The sequence below is a fragment of the Psittacula echo genome (assembly GCF_963264785.1).
Source record: "Psittacula echo genome assembly, chromosome: Z".
NCBI lineage: Eukaryota > Metazoa > Chordata > Aves > Psittaciformes > Psittacidae > Psittacula > Psittacula echo.
In genome coordinates, this window is record NC_137742.1 from 74,768,739 (window position 1) to 74,789,428 (window position 20,690).

Consider the following 20,690-nt stretch of genomic DNA (forward strand, 5'->3'; position numbering starts at 1 on the left):
CCGCAGGTGTGGAGCGGCAGCATGAGGAGACCTAATTTGCTGTTGACGGGTGCGCGGCGGCGGCGGCGGCGGCGGCACCGGCTGTGGGGTGGGGTGGGGTGGGGTGGGATGGAGTGGGGAGGGGAGGGGAGGGGAGGGGAGGGGAGGGGAGGGGAGGGGAGGGGAGAAGAGAAGAGGGGAGGGAGCGTAGGGAGCGTAGGGGCTTGGGCTGGGCCTGGGCCTGGGCCTGGGCCTGGCGAAGGGATGCCCCATCCCTCTCTACCCGTGGTCTGGAGTGTGAGGTCCGTGTTGGGTCAGGCTTTAAATGAAACAAAGTTTACTGACCGAGGGGATGTTGAGATGAGATCTGAGGAAGAAGTTCCTTCCTGTGAGGGTGGTGAGGCCCTGGGACAAGTTGCCCAGAGAAGCTGTGGCTGCCCCATCCCTGCCAGTGCACAAGGCCAAGTTGGACGGAGCTTGGAGCAATCTGGTCTAGTGGAAGGTGTCCCTGTCCATGGCAGGGGGCTGGAACTGGATGAGCTTTAAGGTCCCTTTCAACCCAAAGCAGTCCGTGATTCTGTAATCATCCTGATTAGAATAAAACTTTTTCACAAAATGAGACTTTTCTTCATAGTTCTGTCCTTTTTTTTTTTTTTTCATCTCCAGACATTGCTCTTATTTGCATTTCCTCATCATGCAGGGTTTTGCCCCCTTTTTCTTATACAAACTTGCAGGAATTGACTGAAAAAGCATCCTTTTTGATGCCTTAGAAGGTTATCTGAAGAGGACTCACATGCTGTTCTCCTACTGTTTTACATGGGGTTGTGTCTTTAGGTACTCCAGGCGTTGGGAAAACCACGCTCGGAAAAGAGCTGGCATCAAGAACGGGGATGACCTATGTTAATGTGGGTGACATGGCAAAAGATGGTAGGCCATATTAACAATATAATTCATCAAAGGACTTAAGATATTTTTGCTTTGTACAATTTGCAGTGCATGCATTATAAAGTGAAATGGCAATGAATTTGCTTTAACAGAAATGCTTTTGGTGGCATAAGGTAAAAAGCATTTATGTGACTGTGGCACACTTCGTATTAAGTAACCACAAACTTATCCTTTTATGGATTTGCTCTGAACACTGTCCTTTGTTTGCATCCTCCTGAAATAAACATAACTACATAAATAATTTTAATAACTGCTGTTACTTCACAAACTCCCACAAATTCTTTTTGCTGCAGGAGAACTGTATGAAGGTTTTGATGAGGAGTATGACTGTCCGATTTTGGATGAAGACAGAGTAAGCCCAACTTCTAAAACTGTCGTGCTTGTACTTTGGCTTTCTGTAATTTCAGAAATTTATTTGTAATTTACTTCTTTTGTAGGTAATAGATGAGCTAGAAGATAAAATGAGTGAGGGTGGAGTTATTGTTGATTATCATGGCTGTGATTTCTTCCCTGAACGCTGGTTTCATATTGTGTTTGTACTTCGTACAGAAAATTCATTTCTCTATGACAGACTTGAAAACAGGTATGTCAGTGGATAAATAAGGACAAAGAACTGTTGTGTGACCTCAGAAAAGATTTTTTTAGGGTATAAATTACTGATTCTCTATGGAATACTTTATAGTTATCAACATGTCTAAGACCGTCTCTTGGTGTTGTTTTTAAGGGGGTACAAGGGGAAAAAGCTGCAAGACAACATTCAGTGTGAAATTTTTCAGACACTTTATGAGGAAGCTCTGTTGTCATATAGAAAGGAAATTGTACACCAGTTACACAGCAATACTCCCGAAGACCTGGAGAGAAATTTGGATCAGATTATGCAATGGATTGAGCAATGGATGAAAGACAACAATTGACATTTGGTGCAAAAGAACTCTGCTGGATCTCTTCTGGGGGCGCGGGATGTTAATATTTGACAATCGTAATTCTTGTATGATACATTAAAATTAATTTTATTGTAATTTTTCATGATTGGGGAGCAGACAAAAGGTCGGAAGGCTGAAGGCTTTGAACAGCCTCTGGGGGAGGCATACAGGAAAACTGACAAAGTGAAAATTCTGCAGTCAGTGAAAGTCACAGTTGCCTTAGTAGCAGGAACTAGATTCAATAATTAAGAATTTCTTTGAGCTTGCAAGTAAAACCAGGCCTCCTCCTCCAGGATCCCCAAGAAAACTGTAAAGTCCTGATAACTGGTGGCAGTTGAGGAGCTTTATACCAAATTTTGATTTCTGAAACAATGTCCTGAAAAGGGGTTAGTCTGTTTCTGAGCTGTTAGACTAAAACCTGCTGTACTCTACTGCATTCTTGAATATGTGGAGGCTAACATGGAGTGAGGGGTATATGATAAAGTTTAAGGAGGGTGCTTTGTTTGGAGGGAAGAGATGTGACTTTGTTAAGGGAGATATTTTAAAGTCATTACACAAAACTTCATGAATTACTTAATGCTGTAAGGAATCATCAGCTATATCTACACTGGAGTGGTGTATTAAACAATAAGTTTTATTCCTCTGTTTCCTCTCTGTATCACCCACCCCTATCATTTATCATTGTAAGTTTATCACCTAAATACTCGGTGGGAATAACAAATCTCCTGCAATCCAAAACATGGTTACACTTAAGATACTGGCAGCTATCTGTTCTCAGTGCTTGTAAAGTCTGGGTCCGGGAAGAGCATGAAATAACCTTTCTTACTGATAATGTGGATTGTAAAGCCTCATGAAAGATTCTGTAGAAAGTGCTTGCTAATTAACTTTTTATATGCATGAGTCTGGATAATAAAACTCTTACTACCTTGAAAATTCATATGGTAAAGAGTACTGTGATTATGTGTTCTATTTTGATTCCAAATTTGGTAGAGGCTTTTTGGGGGTGTTTTGGTTTTTTTTGGTTTTTTGGTTTTGTTTGGGTTTTTTTGGTGAGACTTACAGAGGAATACCACATCAGCAATTTGACACTCATGTAAACTGAAATGCTGAAATGGTGAAAAATGTGGATTTCCTTGCAGAATTGGGACCAAATGTTGTAAAGATGCAAAAATGCATGTGCTGCTTTCAGGGGTACTGTGAGACCAGGTGAAGGGTGATCTCCGGCGCGGAGGTGCACTGGGCAACCCTGATTTTTAAGTGTGCTTCGAATGGCCACATCCTGTGCAGCAAAGTCATGTATCTGAATGCTGCTGGGTTGGAGGGGAAGCTGTAGGTGAAGTACAGACTTTCTGCACCATAACCACTACTCCCTCTGTTGTTGAAATGTGGGCTTGTTCACCTGGAGTGCAACAAGCTAATCTCAGAGTCTCAAGATACTGTTTAATTCATGTTTGCACAGAGATGGGTGCTGGGGGATGGGTCCACAAAGTCAGCACACGATCAGTCTGCCAGCTATCCCTTGTAAGACATTTCAAATGGCAGTAATTGGCTTTTTCTGTGTAGGTAACATCTTGTATGTCCAACCATTTGCTCTTGCATTCTTTCCTTTCTATTTAAGGACACAGCACATGCATGTTATTTGAGTGAATGTCTCTTTGGGCAAGGGTGTCTTACCTTATGGGATGTGATTTCTAGGATTATAATCATAGAATCCCAGACTGGTTCAGATTGGAAAAGACTTTAAAGCACATCCAGTTCCAACCCTCTGCCATGAGCAGGGACACCTTCCTACTAGACCAGGTTGCTCCAAGCCCCGTCCAACCTGGCCTTGAGCACTGCCAGGGATGGGGCAGCCACAGCTTCTCTGGGCAACTTTCACCCTCACAGGGAAGAACTTCCTCAGATCTCATCTCAATCTCCTCCCTGTCAGGTTAAAGCCATTCCTCCTTTTCCTGTCCCTACAGGCTCTTGTCAGAAGCCCCTCTCCAGCTTTCTTGTCAGCCACCCCTTTAGGCATTGGAAGCTGCTCTAAGGTCTCCCTGCGGTCTTCTCCAGGCTAAACAAGTCCAGCTCTCAGCCTGATACGGAGAGGGGAACGCCCCGAAGAAGTTCCACCCTCACCCGGGCGGTCCCACGGCTTTAAAGCTTCACCGCACGGCCGGAACCGTGTTTTCCGGCAGCCCCAACCCGCCTAGAAAGTGGCTGCGCACCACCACTTTCAGATTTTTTTCATTTTAGTGTTGTTCTACTGCTTTCATTACGGAGTTTTCCTGTTTTTTCTAGATAGAATCCGCGTTTTGCGGGAGGTGCTGTTCACGTCGCTGGTAAGTGACGTGCTCTACGCCAGAAAGCAAGACTACCAGCCAAAACTCAGGAGGAGAAGATGGAGGAACCAGAAGAGGAGGACATGGCATGTGGAGACTTAGGAAACGGCCTCGGGAGAAGACCTGGAGATGTTTATGAAGGGGAAAATTTACAGAGCTGCTGTTCCTTTAAATCTAGGAAGGGATCTGGAAAGGCTTGTCATTCTCTCTTGTCAGCAAAGACAGTGGAAGAAAGTGATGCTGCAACTCTTCCTGGCTCAAAACAAAACAGTTTTTACAATGGATCATCGAAAAAGCCTGTTACTAGTTCCACACGACAGCGTAGCTGTGGTAAGAGTAATTTGAGTGTTTATTATTTACCATGAGAAAAACCCCTGTTAGCAAAACCAAGCAGTTCATTTGCTTCACAAGGTGTCCGCAAGTTCAGGTGTGTGCTAAAACACTCGTAGATCTCTGGAGGATTTCAAGGCCCATGCCTGCTGGAATCCAGTGCAGCCTCACAGGGTGGTTGGTGCAGCCCCTAAGGCTGCTGGTGGTGTCACAGTAGGAAAGGCAGAGTAGTCTCTGTGCTTAGATCTTCTGAAACATTTGGCAGAAAATTGCTTTTCAGTGAGTGAGGCTGTGGCGTTTCTAGTGTAAACTGACCATTTTTAAAGTGCTTAGTTTTGCTTTTGAAAGTGACATTTAGAAAAGAGCATCCTGTGGTGGGGGACAGCATTGGTTTTCTCTAAATATAGATATGAAATCGAATGGACTTCCTTGGACTCCTGGTTTAAGTGTGTTTTCCTAGAGTTTCTATCATTGGAACAGGTTGCCCAGAGAAGCTGTGGCTGCCCCATCACTGGCAGTGCTCAAGCTCAGGTTGGACAGGGCTTGGAGCAACCTGTTCCAGTGTCCCTTGCCATGGCAAGGGGTTGGAACTGAATGAGCTTTAAAGTCCCTTCCAGTCTAAGCTGGTCTGTGATTCTGTGAAAGCTTATGGCTAAATATTCAAAACCCCATTTGCTGTAGGCATATTTTTGAGGTTAAGAAGTTGGTTTTGGAATCTGCACATCTCAGTTCTCTGGTGTTCTCTTTTTTTTTTCTTTTTTTTCTTTTTTTTTCTTTTTTGGGTGAATATAACACTGCTGTAGATAAAATCAAGTATAGGCAGTGCTGTTCATTACACATCAGTTGCTTTCACTTACATTTTTAGCAATTTTTAGTATTTTGACCTAAGTATTTCTATGTAACTTGCTTATTTTTCTCCTTTAGAACAAGTCCCTGCCATCCTCTCCACACACCGCTGTAAGCTAAGACATGTAATGATTCTTTATTGGTTTCAGCACCTTCAGTGCAGAGATGTCAGGAAAACAGCATAATTCCTGTTGATTTCATTGCCCTTATGCTGGTCTTTTTGTGTGATCTTTGGTCATGTTTGTGTGGTGCTTGTCTTAGATCTAGGTCTATCACACAGCAGCATCCATGAAAGCATGAGTAAAGTCCACATGCATCCTGACTTGGATTTAGTAGGAGGCTGCATCTTAACCTGCTTAGTTTAAGAGAAGTGGTAACATCTTGTGTAGAGGAATACTGGATCTTGTGGGATACTCCACTAACATACTTCATCTTCCAATCTTGAAAATTGACATTAATTCTACATAGTGCTAGATGCTGTTTTGTTGACTGTGGATGTTTAAAAGTTACAGTCTGAAAAGAAGCTAAAAAAAAGAAGTTTTGTTTGTTTGTTGTTTCTTGTTTTTTTTTTAATCAAGATGGCAGTTTTGTGTTTTTGTTTGGTGGTTTTTCTTTTGTGAGTGTGGGTTTGGTTTTGGTTTCTTTTATGAAATTCTAAAATAATTGTCCTTATTTTAAATCTCTTTATAACTGACCTTTTTTTCCCATTTCACTTCTTTAACTGTGAAACAATGTGTTTGATTTTAGTATTTATGTATTTCTTAAGTCTTTTAATTGGCTCCTGAGGAAAAAATATACCTCTGAATGTTACCAGTTTTCAGGGTAAAGCAAATTCTCATGTTTTGTTTTGTAAATATTATAGTATCTCTGCATTTAGTATCTGCTATCAATCTTACAGAATCTAATACTGAAGTGCCAAATGAAGAACTAAAGCAACAACTTCGGGAGGCTCTACAGGTAAGTAGCTGTGCCAAGTGTGCTGTTATTGAAATCTGCATTTCCTTTTAACATAGCAAAGTGTTAGTTTAGCTGAAGATCTTGGCATGTCCAGGATCAGGGATGGATTCAGGTTTTTGTAACCAGTGCAGTAGTTGGAAGCCTCATTCAATTTTATGACAGGATTTTATTTTTTTTTTAATTGGGAGAATGGAGAGGAAGTATTTTGAAAGGTGTAGAGATATAGACAATATTGAAAGGATCATACTACTTTTCTAGCAGGTTTTCTTTATTTAAGCTTCAAGGCCTGAAAATCTTCAGTGTAAGCGGAGTAGTCTTTGGGGTTTTAATCTGGATTTTTACTGAAAAATAGTTAACTCCTACATTTTAATTTTACTGTGGTGAAATATGTTGATGTGTTGGTATCAGTCTGGGCAGAAAGAGCATGGTGACCTCAGTTGTAAGAGTATCGACTTCATCTGTGCTGTGTTCTTTAACCCCAGGGTATCCTGTAGTAGGTCACTGTCAGGTTTTCTTAGCATGAAGAACCTTCAGTGCACAGCAAGTTAAAATGTCAAGGAACCTTACTCATTTTCAATTAGGCAAAACTGAAGAAATGCCACTGCTCCAAGGTACAATTTTAGTATCAATTGCTTCAGTAACAGGCCTGAAAAAACTATGAAAAAAAGTTTTGTGTGACAACAAGTGAACAACTGAGTGACCTACATAGGGGTTAAGGAAAGATAAGTACACAAAGCAGTAAATTTCATTTTAGCTATTGGAAACTAAAAAAACCTGCTTTCTTCTAAAGGGGGGAATGTTGCATAAAGATATGATTAGCTGGTACCTACAGCAGGGATCTGTGTGGACAGTGGTTTTGTTCTGGAGAAGTAGTGGTTTTAATCTAACAGTTGTAACATGATATTCACACTATAGAGTATTGATGTTTTGTATTATATATTTAGTGTATGTCATATTAATAGAGCATTTATATTTTAGTATATATTTGTAGTATTTGATACTGCATTTATAGGAAAACTGTACTCTGTTCTATTCCCTTATTTTAAACCTCAGGACCTATGTTGATACATACAGCTTCTTTAGCAAGGCAAAACTGGAGTGGTTTGTTTTCCAAATATCCTGGAAGAGAACAGAGAGAATAATAATTACAAGTATTCTTCAAGGATTTGATGCTAGCATGCGCTGTTAACATTTCTTCATTGTAAGCAAGCTACTTGTCAGGAAAGAATCATATAGAGTAGAAGCAGAACACCAGTTTTTTTAAGAGGGCAAATTTACATTGCCATGTACATTTATGAGTTTTAACAGGATTACCTTGGGTTTTACTCAGCGTACTTATTTTGTTTTGCTTCAGGAAGTTGACATTTTGAAAGTTGAGCTTGAAGCGTCTCAGAGACAACTTGAAGGAAAAGATGAAGCCGTAAGAATTCTGCAGAGCATGGTAGGAGTTTTTCAGAAATCATTAATGGTAAAGGAAAGAAAACAGAAGAAATCTTCCTGCCAGTCCTCATTAAAACTCCCTGAACCTGTATTTACCAGGATCTTAAAGCACTGAGTCTGCAAGTGTCTTACGTACTTGGCTTCTACGACTTTTACTTCATGGAACTATTGTGGTTATTGAAGAAGATTTTACTGTTGTAGCAATTCTCTATTTTTACCTTTGAGGTTCTTTGAGGATTTATTTAAGTTAAAAGAACAAGGCTTTCTCTCCAGCCCTTTAAATTATACGTTTTGCCAGTGCTTGAACTTCTGCTGCAAAGCACAGATATTTTCATTTGACTGCTCCATCCGTTGTCTTAGAGGACATTATACATTAAATGTAAGGTCAGTCTTTTGTCCACAGATTGTGATACTTTTATTCATTATCACAATGGATTATGTTGAAATCAGTTCCTGTTTTTCTAGCCTGCTTGCTTAACCCATTTATAGCCTGCAGTTTCTACCCTCAGACATTCATAGTAAGTTACACCTGGCTCAAAGTCTAGGTATTTTGTAACCCAGTTTAAGAGCTGATTTTGTGGATGAGCCCTAAAGAAGACACAATGATGTAATCTTAAATGAATGCAACATTTTCCATTAGAAAAGGTTATAGGATTGAAACACAAGTTTGTTAATGTAATGTAGAATTATGTGACTTGAAATTAGAACCCACTGAGACTTACAAGTTGCTAGTGTTTGTAATTCTGCACACTCCTTTTCAACTGTGAGTTTGAACTTCTCATGATGTAACACTAAAAATTTGTCTAAAGCCGAATTAACTAAACTTAATTACAGTATTTTAAGGACTTGTGCTTTTTTTGTTTGTTTGTTGTTGGTTTTGTTTTTTGTTTTGCAGGCAGTATTTAATAAAGCCACCAGTCACACAAAAGAAATGCTTCAAAAGACTGAGGAAGAAAAGAGAACTTTAGAAAAGGTAAGGATGCATTTTTTCCTTCACACCTCTCTAAGAACACAGAGGTCATTGCTATTAATATTGGGTTATCAGACTATTTAGATCAGAACAAATCTGCCATTAGTTCAAGGTTTTTTTGAAATTGTTATTCCTTTTTAGTAGAAAGGGAAAATGTTAATGTATCACTTTTTTGATTTAGATGTCTTGATGTTATATATAGTGTGTAGAAATAGTACCTGAAGGTTACTAGAACTCGTTACTTTTTGTTGGTCTTTGTTGTGAGTTTCACAATCATTCATAGGGAGTTGCACTATTAGTTATGAAGCTGGAATTTACCAGTAAGTCTAAGAAATGGGTGCCCAATTTTTATAGGGAAGATGGGGAGGAGGAGGAGGAAGGTGGCAGTGAGCTATGTTGTTAAACTGATTTCTGCGCTTTGTTTCTTTTCCTATGCGGTCTTGCCACAGAACAGTAGGTAGGCAGGGAAACACAACAGTGTGGGTTTGTTTTTCTCATAAGCCACTACAAGCATCAGTTCATGCAGCACTGTCTGGAATCCACAGATCAGTGATGCAGAAACTTTCTGGTGTCTGGCACCAAATGTATTTTTAGCAGTATCATAGATTGTCATCATCATTGGTCACCTACATTTCTGCCAGTGCTAATCTCAGCACCAGCAGTGACTCTTTTTCCTTTCAATAGGAGGCTTGTAATAAACTGCTGCAGATTTGTTTTGTTTCCACAGGAAATAAATATTTTGCAATGGGAAATTGAGTTTGATCAGGATCGATTTAAAAACATAGAAGACATGTGGACAGAAAAATATGACAGGTATTTGACTTAGACTGTGTATTTTTGTGAGTTCTTTTAATTGCATTGAATGCTATATGTCTTTCCTGTGTTCCAAGTTTACTTCATTGGATTTTCAAGGTTTTTCATATTTTCCTAATTTCCTTCCAGATTTGGAAATATTTATTTAATTTTCATGCTAGTCACATTTGTATATTCCAGTTGAAACTTCTAGCTTTGCTAGGCTGAGTTTTCACTTCATCCTGTTACATTATTATGCTAGCCACCTTCAGCCAGACTGTTCTCTACTTTAATGTAAATGAGGTATGTGCATGCATGTGGAAATACCATTTGCTGGTTAATCATTGCTTTATTTTCTTGCACTGAAGGTGTGAACACATACAGGTAAAATGGAATGCTTTTGAGAGAGGATAATCAACTGGTTCTTTGTTTAAGTAAGATTTGCTGCGGATAGGCAGCAGGTGTAGTTAAGGCAAGCAGAAGATGCCAGAAGCACTAAACTAACAATGCCATAAAAGGCCTTGAAAAAAGTGACCAGCAGGCTCCCTTATTTAAATGTAGGAATGGTATCTCTGAAGTCTACCTATCAGAATTTTTTTTTTTTTTCTTCAAACTTTGAATCGAACAAGCCAGAAGTTTACAAACTATTTGTTTGAAAGAGGAGTTTTGTTCAGATATTTGAGCTTGTTCACATGTTACTTAATTACCTTGAGGGATACTTTGTGAAAAACCCCTTGGCTTTCCTGACTTACGAGATTGGAAGTGTACCCAGGTAATTTGGAGCAACAAAACTATCATTAACTGTTGAAAACTACACCTGTGGCTTCGGCAAACTGCAAGCCAAAAGTTCAGTCTGCTTCGCAAAAAGGTTCTCTGGTACAGGTGTCAGAAAACAGGACAGCAGGATGAGAAGAATGTGTATTCCCTCCGTTTATCCAAGTGAAATGATACAGGCTACTATTTAAAAAAAATAAACATGAATTTGCAGCATTCTGCATTACTGACATCTGAAGAGATGCACCAAATAAGTCACAGAATTGTAGAATGGTTTGGGTTGGAAAGGATCTTAAGATCATCTAGATCTAAGCCCCTGCCATGGGCAGGGACACCTCGCATTAAACCATTTCACCCAAGACTCTCTGCAGCCTGGCCCAGAACACTGCCAGGGATGGAGCATTCACCACTTCTTTGGGCAACCTGTTCCAGTGCCTCACTACCCTCACAATAAAGAACTTCTTCCTGATACCTAACCTGAACTTTCCCTGTTTAACCTTAAACCATCACCCCTTGTCCTATCACTACAGTCCCTAATGAAGAGTCCCTCTCTAGCATCCTTGTAGACCCCTTCAGATACTGGAAGGCTGCTCTGAGGTCTCCACGCAGCTTTCTCTTCTTCAGGCTGAGCAGCCCCAACTTTCTCAGCCTGTCTTCGTACGGGAGGTGCTTCAGATCCCTGATTATCCTGGTGGCCTCCTCTGGACTTTCTCCAACAGCTCCGTGTCCTTCTTATGTTGAGGCACCAGAACCACTCACAGTACTGCAAGTGGGGTTTCACAAGAACAGTGGATTGCCACTTTTCTGTTCAAGAAGGAAATACTTCGATACCTGAAGGAAAAGCATGGTATAAATGCATATTGTATTTTCTAAGATTGCAACACTTGGCCGAGCAGCTGTTCCTGAGAACAGTGTTCAGCCTACAGGAAGTTTATTTTATAAAATTCAGACCAAAGGCCTGTTGTCACATCGCCAATAACAATTCTGTTCTTTCAAGGAAGTAAAGAGATTTCTTTCTCAAATGTTTCAGAGCTTCATGATTACAAATTTCTTTAAGATTCTAATGGTACTGGTACTTAAACTCACCTCCTGTTAAAATCTGAAGTTGCTGAATGTTTGGGGTTTTTTTATTGTTATTATTTTCTTTTTTTAAACATTCACTCAAATGTATTTGCACACATTTAAATTGCTTGTGTAAGGGTGTGGTTTCATGAACAAGGCTAGCCTGTTTGAACAACCCATGCTATCTGGGTTGCAAGAGAAATCTCTGTATGAGCACAGAGATTCCTTGGTTTGTTTTCTGCAGAGCCACATGCAGCCCTGGAAAACAAGAAACTAGACTGGCAAAGTGTGCTTCCTTAGCCTTGGGTCAGAGCCACTCAGACCAAGCCTACACAGATTGGTTAGGAGTAGTGTCAGGTTGGATACTGGCCCCTGGCTAGCAGATTTGGATCTAACAACATACTACATATTATTGGTACAGATATTGTTATGGGAAAATTTTACCATTTTTCTCAACAAAAAATATTAAAAGTGAGAAAACAACTTGTATAATGCAGCATGGATAATATCATGTCTAACTGGCAACTCAGCTCTTTCCAGTTTTGACTTTTTTCTTTAGTCTTCCCTGTAATCCTAATCTAAAATATTTTAAAAGGTAATACATCCTTTTTCTAACTTCTGCAGGATATATTGTGAAAATGCAGCTCTTAAGAAAGCATTGAAAATGAGAACAGAAGAAGTTAAAACTTCTAAAGCTGAAAATGCAAGTAAGCCACCAACAGCTATTCCTCTTAATGTATTGTTTCTCAGGCATAATGCAGTATTTAGCTATGAAGGAAGCTTTCTGTTGGTAAAAGTCTCTGTTACTGGCAGATGATCTTAGTGGCTATGCAGAAGCCCTTTTTCAATGGAAAAGTTGTGTTTGGTTTGGGGTTTTTTTTCCTCTTAAAAAATAAATATATGACAGGAGAAGTTAGATATGCATAGCTTAAAAAGTAGATCAGGTATGAAGAAAGTATATCTATCTTATCTCACTGGCCTGGGAAAACACAACTGGGATCTGAGTTGCTACATCTGCATAGTCTTATCATATTCCCAAACTGATGCTTTATAGAACTGTTTAACTTCTGTGTAGATAAACTCAGAATCTAAGAAATCAGAGCAGCAGACTTTGTAATCACTTTCCTTGTTTTATTTCATAGTGCTGAATCAGCAGTGCTTGGAATTTCTTGCCATGCTAGATGTGAAACAGCAAAAGGTTGTTCAGGAAAACATGTCTTTGAATAAAAGCGACATTACAGATTTTACAGGTTTTGAAGTAAGTGTAACTTAGATGGTTTTCAAAATGGCTGGTTCAGATATATGTTTATATTCAAAATACATACATAATTTTTTGCCTACTGATTAACTGTTTCTTTGGACAAATTTTTAGCTAATAAGAGTGTACCCTTGCCTGTTAATCAACAACCTAATTTGTGGATTATCTTGCAAAGAAAAAGCAGACAGAAGGAGCATCAGGCTATTTTTCACAAGCCAGCGTGCTTAATTTTTATTCTCTAGCTCCTTAAATCTTTATCCGTTTGCTTAGTGATTTACTTTATTGGAAAAAGAAAAATCTAATTAAGTCTTCAGGGTGTAGCATACAGAGACTGATAGGTTTTGCCTTCAGTTTATCTTGCTGAAAAAGCACACTCTGTGTGTGACTCACACTTTGTGTGGGTCAAAAGCAGTCACACCTAAATCTCTTGCAGCTTGCTTCCCCTGACTCTTATACTCCCTTTGTAGTTTCAGGATGTTTTTTTGCTAGTCATTTGGAATCTCTTGGATTGTGTTGTGTGTGCACTTAGATATTTAACTGGTGGTTTGGTTTGTATTTTCAGCTGGCAGTTCTTGGAGCCTGCACCTGCAGTGCTTCTGGGGGACAGCCTTGTCCCTGTGCTAAAATGGCAGCTGTGACACGAAAGCAACTTCTTCATCTCAAGCAAGAGGTAACACTGCTTGGCTTAAATGTGAACATGCAGAGGCATGCTTGTGCTCAAAACTAAGTAAAGCAGAACCACTCTATTACAGCTTACACAAACTAATGTGTTTTAAACGAAGAATGCATCTCAGAATTAATCTAGAATTTGTTTGTAATGCTTGTAATGCTCTAACTTTTGCTGATATAAAGTTGTAATTACAGTATGAATCAGCTTTACTAGAAACAAAAAAAAAAAAACCTCTTCCTCATTTTTTTTCCTTCCACCTGTATTTTTTTAATCTTAAAAAAAAGTAAAGAACACTCTAAATGTATGCATTCCATAAGCATATGCCCAGCATGAGTGTGGACTACCACTGACCCTTTCGTGTCCTTCCTGGGAGTGCATTCTACCCCTCGCCTGCACTGACATCAGCACTCACCAGCCTGTTCACCCAGCTAGGTCAGGAAGCTGATCTGGCTGAAAACTGTATATTTGCATCACTCTTCAATCAATAATGTGATTTTCAAGCTCTTAAGGCTTTTAATTCAGTGGAATTCTATAGTTTTAGAATTTTTCTTCTAATTCATATTTGACTCTATAGATGTGGAAACCATCCTAGTGGTCCTACTGCAGAAGTTCTAGTGACTGACTTGTTTTGAAAATAAGTACTGTCATGTCCCTTTTGTACCAAGGTTATTCCCCTGACATAGAATTTGCAATTGGCATGGGACATTAATACCCTCCTCAAGCTCTTCTGCATGTCCAGAGATAAATAGTCACTGCTGGCAGCTTGTCTGTGTAGATGGATGGTGATGTATGCATGCATAGAAAAGGAAGAGTAAGGACTTCAATACACATTTCAAAATCTATTTCTTAACATGATGAGGAAGCACTTTGGTTTCTAATTCTTCTTTGATTATACTTATTTAAAAGTTGTCTGTGTTGATGGTTTCAGTCTGTCTCTTTATATAAAATTTAGATCTGCTCTTGCTTCCAAATTGCTCAATATACCTTAAATTTTCACTGAATTAAAAACAGGGTGAAAATCTGAAGAAGAGTAAAGATGAAGCTTATATAATGGCAGATGCTTTCAGGATTGCATTTGAGCAGCAGCTAATGCAGAGAAAGGATCAAGCCCTGAGGCTTGCAGAAGTGATAAAGATTAAGAAGGAAACAAGATTAAGAAACTGGAGACATCTGAAAGACGATGGTAACTGGACATGCTATGTATCTGTAATGGTAGGCTGCAGAAGAAGTTAGGTGACAAGTGGCACAAGCAGACTTTCTTACCATACTAGATGTATGTCTGTGAGTCTGCTGACTGAGGTTTATGAAGTTGACAAAAAAAAGGAACAAAGTTATGTCAAAACTGGAAATACGTTAAATAGTTTGTCATGTCGTTGAGGAATTTCTACTGGAAGTTTTGCATTGTGTAATGTAGAGTATCTGTGTGTAAGTGGAATATATGAATACTACATTGGAGCTACCAGTCTAGGCTTTTAATGTAACCTTTTTTTATTACACTTTCATGAACTGTACTACCTGATTAAAAACATGCTGGAATAAATAAACTGTAGTCTAGGTTCACAATAACTTTTTGGATATTAGATGGTTATTATGAGAACAATACAAAAAAGATAACATCTGGCAAGTTTAACCTGACCATTTTAGGTGCTGTCAACAACTCAGTAGTTGGACTTGTTGATGATCTTAAAGGCCTTTTCCAAACTAGTTGATTCTGTGATTCTATGATTTACCTTGATAGGTTTTTTTTCTAGTGAGCTCTATGTAGGAGATAGGGAAGGAAGAGAAATTATATATATATGTATATATATGTGTATATATATGTGTATATATATGTGTATATATATATATAGGTCTGTATATATATACACACACTGAGCTTTCACTGACATGCTAAATAGTTGGGGTTGGGTTTTTTTCTGTTTTTTGAGACCTTTCTAGGTTTTTATTATGCATGTACTTGGAGTACAGTTCTGGTGTCCAGAAAATAAAGAGGGCATGGAGCTGTTGAAGAAAGTCCAGAGGAGGGCCACAGGGATGATCAGGGGCTGGACCATCTGCTGTATGAAGACAGGCTGAGAAAGTTGGGGCTGTTCAGCCTGGAGAAGAGAAGGTTGCCTGGAGGCCTTAGAGCAGCCTTCCAGTATTTGAAGAGGGCCTACAAGGATGCTGGAGAGAGACTCTTCATTAGGGACTGTAGTGATAGGACAAGGGGTGATGGGTTTAAAGTTAAAACAGGAAAAGTTCAGGTTAGATATAAGCAAAAAGTTCTTTACTGTGAGGGTGGTGAGACACTGGAACAGGTTGCCCAAAGCAGTGGTGAATGCTCCATCCCTGGCAGTGTTCAAGGCCAGCTTGGACAGAGTCTTGGGTGACACGGTCTAGTGTGTGAGGTATCCTTGCCCATGGCAGCAGAGTTGGAACTGGATGACCTAAGGTCCTTTCCAACCCTGACTATTCCATGATTCTATGTGTATCTACATTAGTATTTATTGTTATTCTTACACTTCATGTACAAAGTGAGTTACAAAGCCCTTTGTAAAAGAGGAAGAATTCCAATGATCCTTTCCTTCTTTAAGATAAAGGATAAAGATAAGTACTTAAGTGCTTTTGTCATGGTCAAAGCCATAGCAGAATTTAGGACTGGCACTTTAAGATATATTTGTGTTAGCCATTGACCTGGACATGCCTTGCTTTGAGGTGGGTCTTAGAATCAAAGAAGCACAAAATCAACCAGGTTTGGAAAAGACCTTCAAGATCATCAAGTCCAACCATTCCCAGTACTGCCAAGGTCACCATTGTACCATGGCACTGAGGGCCTCATCTACACAGTTTCTGAACACCTCCGGGGACAGTGATTCCACCACTGCCCTGGGCAGCCTGTTCCAATGCCTGACCACCCTTTCGGGGAAGAAATTGTCCTTAAAAGCCAGTCTAAACTTCCCATGGTGCAGCTTGAGGCTGTTTCCTCTTGTATTGTTTGTTCCTTGGGAGCAGAGACCAGCCACCTCCTGGCTTCATCCTCCTTTCAGGTAGTTGTAGAGAACAATAAGGTCTCCCCCTTGAACCTTCTCTTCTTCAGACTAAACGTCTCACTTCTCCCAGCCTAGATTCCTTGAGCACCCTTGGGTGCTAATACTAAAACAGCGCACATCTTTGAGTACCGACATCATTGTTTCCAAGCTCTATATACGATACATATATTTCACAAATTTAATGTATTTTAACCTTTTTAGAAATCTTAGAATCTCTTGAGCAGCTTATGTCAAAGAGTGTGTATATATACATTTATATATATATATTTTTTTTTTCCTTAGAATGAGAGAAGCTGTAGACTGCATTGCCCTTTAAGAGGAGATTAGTCAAGGTCCAGTTTTACACAGTTCTTTAGGAGGATTTTCTCAGTAATTCCACAGTTTTGTACTTCTGTTTTCCTTAGGGCACGTCAAGTTACAAGGAAACAAGAACAGTCTGGGACAAAAACTATCTAGCCTGCTCTCATCAGAGGCGGATGGCAAGAAGGTTAAAGAGCTGGACAATCCTAATGAAATCCTGAAGATGTTAATAGATCTGGTCAGTGTTCTGTTAGACTATTCATCATGAGTCCAAATCTGTCATTTTACACAAAATGCTTTTTTCTTAGCTTATAAACTAGTTTCTTTTCTTCATCTTTTAAATAAATACGCAGGTAAATGACAAAGAGGAGGCTCTGGCTCATCAAAGAAAGGTTAACTACATGCTAGCTCGAGCAATTGAGGCAAGAGAAGATGATTCGGAACAGGATACAGGAAATGGGATGCTATGTAGTCGACAGGACAAAGTACGGGAGTCATCGGGCCCTGAATGTGCCTGCAGCCAAAACCTTTGTTCTCAAAGCAGTGTTTCCCCAGTTCCCAGTGCAAAACCATGTGAAAATCCGGTAAAAATGCTTCAAAAATCACACTCCTGGCCCTCTGAGACTACGCACTGTGAAGAAAATGATTCATGTGGAAAAGCAGATGAAACCATGGTGATCTCTATATAGCAATCTGCGGGAATAAATCTATTTGTTTTTTTTTAAAAGGATGTTGTGGAAGGATATTGTTCAGGTTGGAGAGGAGAAGACTCCGGGGAGACCTTAAAGCAGCTGCCAGTGCCTGAAGGGGTGACAAGAAGCCTGGAGAGGGGCTTTTGACAAGGGCCTGTAAAGACAGGACAAGGGGGAATGGCTTTAACCTGATAGAGGGGAGACTGAGATGAGATCTTAGGCAGAAGTTCTTCCCTGTGAGAGTGGTGAGGGCATGGCACAGGTTGCCCACAGAAGCTGTGGCTGCCCCATCCCTGGCAGTGTTCAAGGCCAGGCTGGACAGGGCTTGGAGTAACCTGGTCTAGTGGAACGTTGTCCATGCCCATGGCAGGGAGTTGGAACTGGATGAGCTTTAAAGTCCAACCCAAACCAGTCTGGGATTCTATGAAATACTTAACAAATGTCCTGTGATGAAATCACTGAGTACCAGCCCACGCCAGAGTGTTTGCTGCTGCCATCTCAGGTGTTGCAGAAGCAGCACAGTGCCTGTTGCTTTGGCGAAACAACCGGACATAATGAATGTCCCACTAATTCCCAGACGAGGTGGAGCCGCCGTGACGTCACGTGGGTGACGTCAAGGGAAGTGTCCCAGCGTGGGTTGCTCCCTCTGGCGGCCGGTTGCGGTACCGCGCGTGTCGGGGCCTCGTCAATCACAGGCTGGCTCCGCTTCTTTCCCGCCTCACCTGCTGCCGCTGCCTACCGCGACTGCGCAGGCGTGTGGGGGCGTGGCCGTGCGAGCAGTGGCTGGGGGCGCAGAGGAGGGGCAGCCCCTGAGGTATGCGTGGTGGTGGGGGTGGTGCTCAGATTCTGAGTGCGGTTGTGGGTGCGGGGCTGATACAGCCGTGGTGGGACCGAGGGTGGGGGGTGCGAAGTCCGGTGCAGTCGTCGGTATCGTGCCGCCGGACGGCCTTCCTGCCCCCCAACCTGCTCCAGCTGCGGCCTTGCCGGTACGCTTTCCCTGGCGTCGGGGCTGGCACTCGGGTACGGCCGCTTCCCGAGGCTCCCGGCTGGGTGGGAGGGGAACGGGAGCTGGGCCTAGTCCTGGTGCGTCCGGTGTCGCGGTTGCCCTCGCGGGGATGGCTTGTTAGTGTTCCTTTTGCCGCGGTCTTGTAGGTGTCAGGGACTTTTGTCTTGCCTGGTGTGGCATAGATGTGTATCTCAGGAAAACGTACTAAGTATTCAGCGCTGACTTTTATTCCGGGCCTGAAGAGGGGCTTGTTTACTTCAGAACTGATAAGCTGTCATGAGCGAGAGAAACTTTGTGCAGGGAAGATTGTACAGCCTCAGCAGCATGAGCGAATACACTCTTTGGAAACGGAAGATAGTAATGAAAGAAAATAATCCCCTTGTACTGGGTGCTGGTGAGGCCACACCTCGAATCCTGTGTACAGTACTGGGCTCCTCACTATAAGCGAGACATAGAGGTGCTGGAGCGGGTCCAGAGAAGGGCAAGAAAGCTGGTGAAGGGCCTGAAGCACAAGTGTGCTGAGGGAACTGGCCGGGGGTAGTCTGGAGAAGAGGAAGTTCAGGGGGGCCCTTATTGCTCTCTACAGCTACCTGAAAGGAGTATGCAGCCAGGAGGTGGCTGGTCTCCCAAGGAACAAGGGATAGGACAAGAGGAGACAGCCTCAAGCTGCACAAACGGATAGGTTTAGATTGAATATTAGGGACAATTTCTTCTCCAAAAGGGTGGTCAGACATTGGAACAGGCTGCCCAGGGCAGTAGTGGAATCACCATCCCTGAAAGTGTTCTCAAACTGTGTAGACAAGGCCCTCAGTGACATGGTTTAGTGATGGCCTTGGCAATACTGGGGAACAGTTGGACTTTTGGTGATCTTGAAGGGCTTTTCCAAACCTGGTTCATTCTGTGACTCAATGAAAAACAAATCCTTGTGGTGTTACAGGATACAGTCTGCCCCTGGCTGTTCTTACAGCAGTTCTTGTTGTGTATTGCATGTTAGATTGCTTAGATGATTTGGTTGCTCCTAGAGGGTTAGTTGCTGTTTTTGCTTACTTCTTGTTCCATTGATTTTGATAAGGAATACAAAGTATAATGTACATGCTTGCACCATACACTTACAGGCATTAAGACATGCTTCTGGGTGAACTATGAAACGTTCTCAGTCCCTATTTAAATATAAGCTATAATGACAGATAATTGGTTTATTGGTGCATCCTGAAGAAAGAAACAGAGCTCTGAGAAGTTGCCTGCCAGTACTATAGGTTGTTAGTATCTATTACTGAGGTTGCCTAATACAAATATCTGGTTATCAGTAATGCAGATCAGAGAAGCTGCGAATATTAAGGGAACTTTGGTTTCCATTGGGTAGTGATCTTTCAGACCTGGTACAATAATTGTATTATCATTACTCATTTTCTAATGCTGAGTAATAAATGCTGATACAACTAATGATGATGGCACTGTGGGCAGTCTGAGAGAGATGTGTTTGATTGAGCAAGTGGATTCTTCAGCTGTGAGCCTGGCTGCTCATGGCACTGCTTATGTGTCAGAGCACTACTGAAAATGTGTAATTGTTAATGGATTTTTGGAGAAATCTGGTTGAATAAACAGATTGTTGCTCTTTTTAAGCAAGGAAGTTTAGTTTTTTGCAGTGTGCCTAAGCTTTTCCTTGTGTGTCTGAAAACTTTTATCTTCAACCCCTGATTCAGCTGGTAAATTTGCAGTGGCAGCAGCTGGTGCATTTTGGGGCTGGAGAATATGTTGTCTTGCTTAGCAGAAATTGTTTTAGTTTTTATTTGACAACATTCAAGTTTTAACAAAGCATTTGCTGAGTTGTACTTAAGTTCCCTGGTAAGTGGATTGCTGATGAACATCAAGGGCAGTCATTTGTACCCGTGTTTTGTTTGTTTGGTTGATTTTTTTTGTCTGTGGGGCCCTGAAATCGTGGGTAGGTGTAAGATGTAGCTTTATGGGAGGGGAGGAGAGGAAGAGAAAGCTGGTACCTAAATAATTAAGTACCCTTAAGGTGGGAGAAGAAGTGTACTGGGTTTGATGCAGCACTTCTACAGCACTGTGAGTTCAGTTCTTAATGGTTGTGTTTCTGTCAGAATCTTTGTTCTAACTATGGTAGCTGATGGGTGGTAAGCTAGAAAAAAACTACTTGAATCCTGTTTTGAGGATAAAAGCTTCAGTATAGCTTTCTGCACAAACTAAGTATGATTAAACACAATCATGGAGCTGAAATGATGTAACTTTGCAGTGAACAAAAAGACTTTCCTGGTAATCTAAAATTAAGATGGGCTGAAGACCTGTGTGCATATGTGTTTTTCTTAATCTCTAAACCTGATCTTTTCTTGTTTTAGCATGCCCCAAATAAAAGCAGGGCTGATTCTGAA

The 20,690-nt window shown here is 41.0% G+C and overlaps 3 protein-coding genes across 8 annotated transcripts in view; all 3 read left to right on the forward strand.

Annotated features, from left to right (window-relative positions):
• Positions 1-11: 11 nt before the first annotated feature.
• Positions 12-3,138, forward strand: AK6 (adenylate kinase 6). The gene is made up of 5 exons (XM_080636528.1): positions 12-49; positions 814-906; positions 1,218-1,276; positions 1,362-1,507; positions 1,649-3,138. Exons 1-5 carry the CDS (start codon positions 22-24, stop codon positions 1,836-1,838), a joined length of 516 nt encoding a protein of 171 aa, XP_080492654.1. The 5' UTR covers positions 12-21; the 3' UTR covers positions 1,839-3,138.
• A 998-nt stretch (positions 3,139-4,136) lies between these two features.
• Positions 4,137-17,291, forward strand: CCDC125 (coiled-coil domain containing 125; the record flags this gene model as incomplete). The annotated part of the gene is made up of 11 exons (XM_080636773.1): positions 4,137-4,501; positions 6,246-6,304; positions 7,659-7,745; positions 8,640-8,717; positions 9,442-9,527; positions 11,967-12,049; positions 12,485-12,600; positions 13,163-13,270; positions 14,282-14,453; positions 16,707-16,840; positions 16,956-17,291. The coding sequence occupies exons 1-11, from the start codon at positions 4,231-4,233 to the stop codon at positions 17,289-17,291; spliced, it is 1,530 nt and encodes a 509-aa protein (XP_080492899.1). The 5' UTR covers positions 4,137-4,230.
• Positions 17,292-17,980: 689 nt separating this feature from the next.
• The window catches only part of ZFYVE16 (zinc finger FYVE-type containing 16), a 34,399-nt gene continuing 31,689 nt past the window's right edge, over positions 17,981-20,690 (forward strand). For 4 of the 6 annotated variants that reach the window (XR_013958715.1, XR_013958716.1, XM_080637279.1 and 1 more), the window contains exon 1: positions 17,983-18,108. The gene's annotated coding sequence lies outside the window, so the exon portion shown is untranslated. Of the gene's footprint in view, positions 18,109-20,690 lie in introns of all 6 variants that reach the window. The other 2 variants (XM_080637281.1, XM_080637280.1) reach the window with 2 other exon arrangements.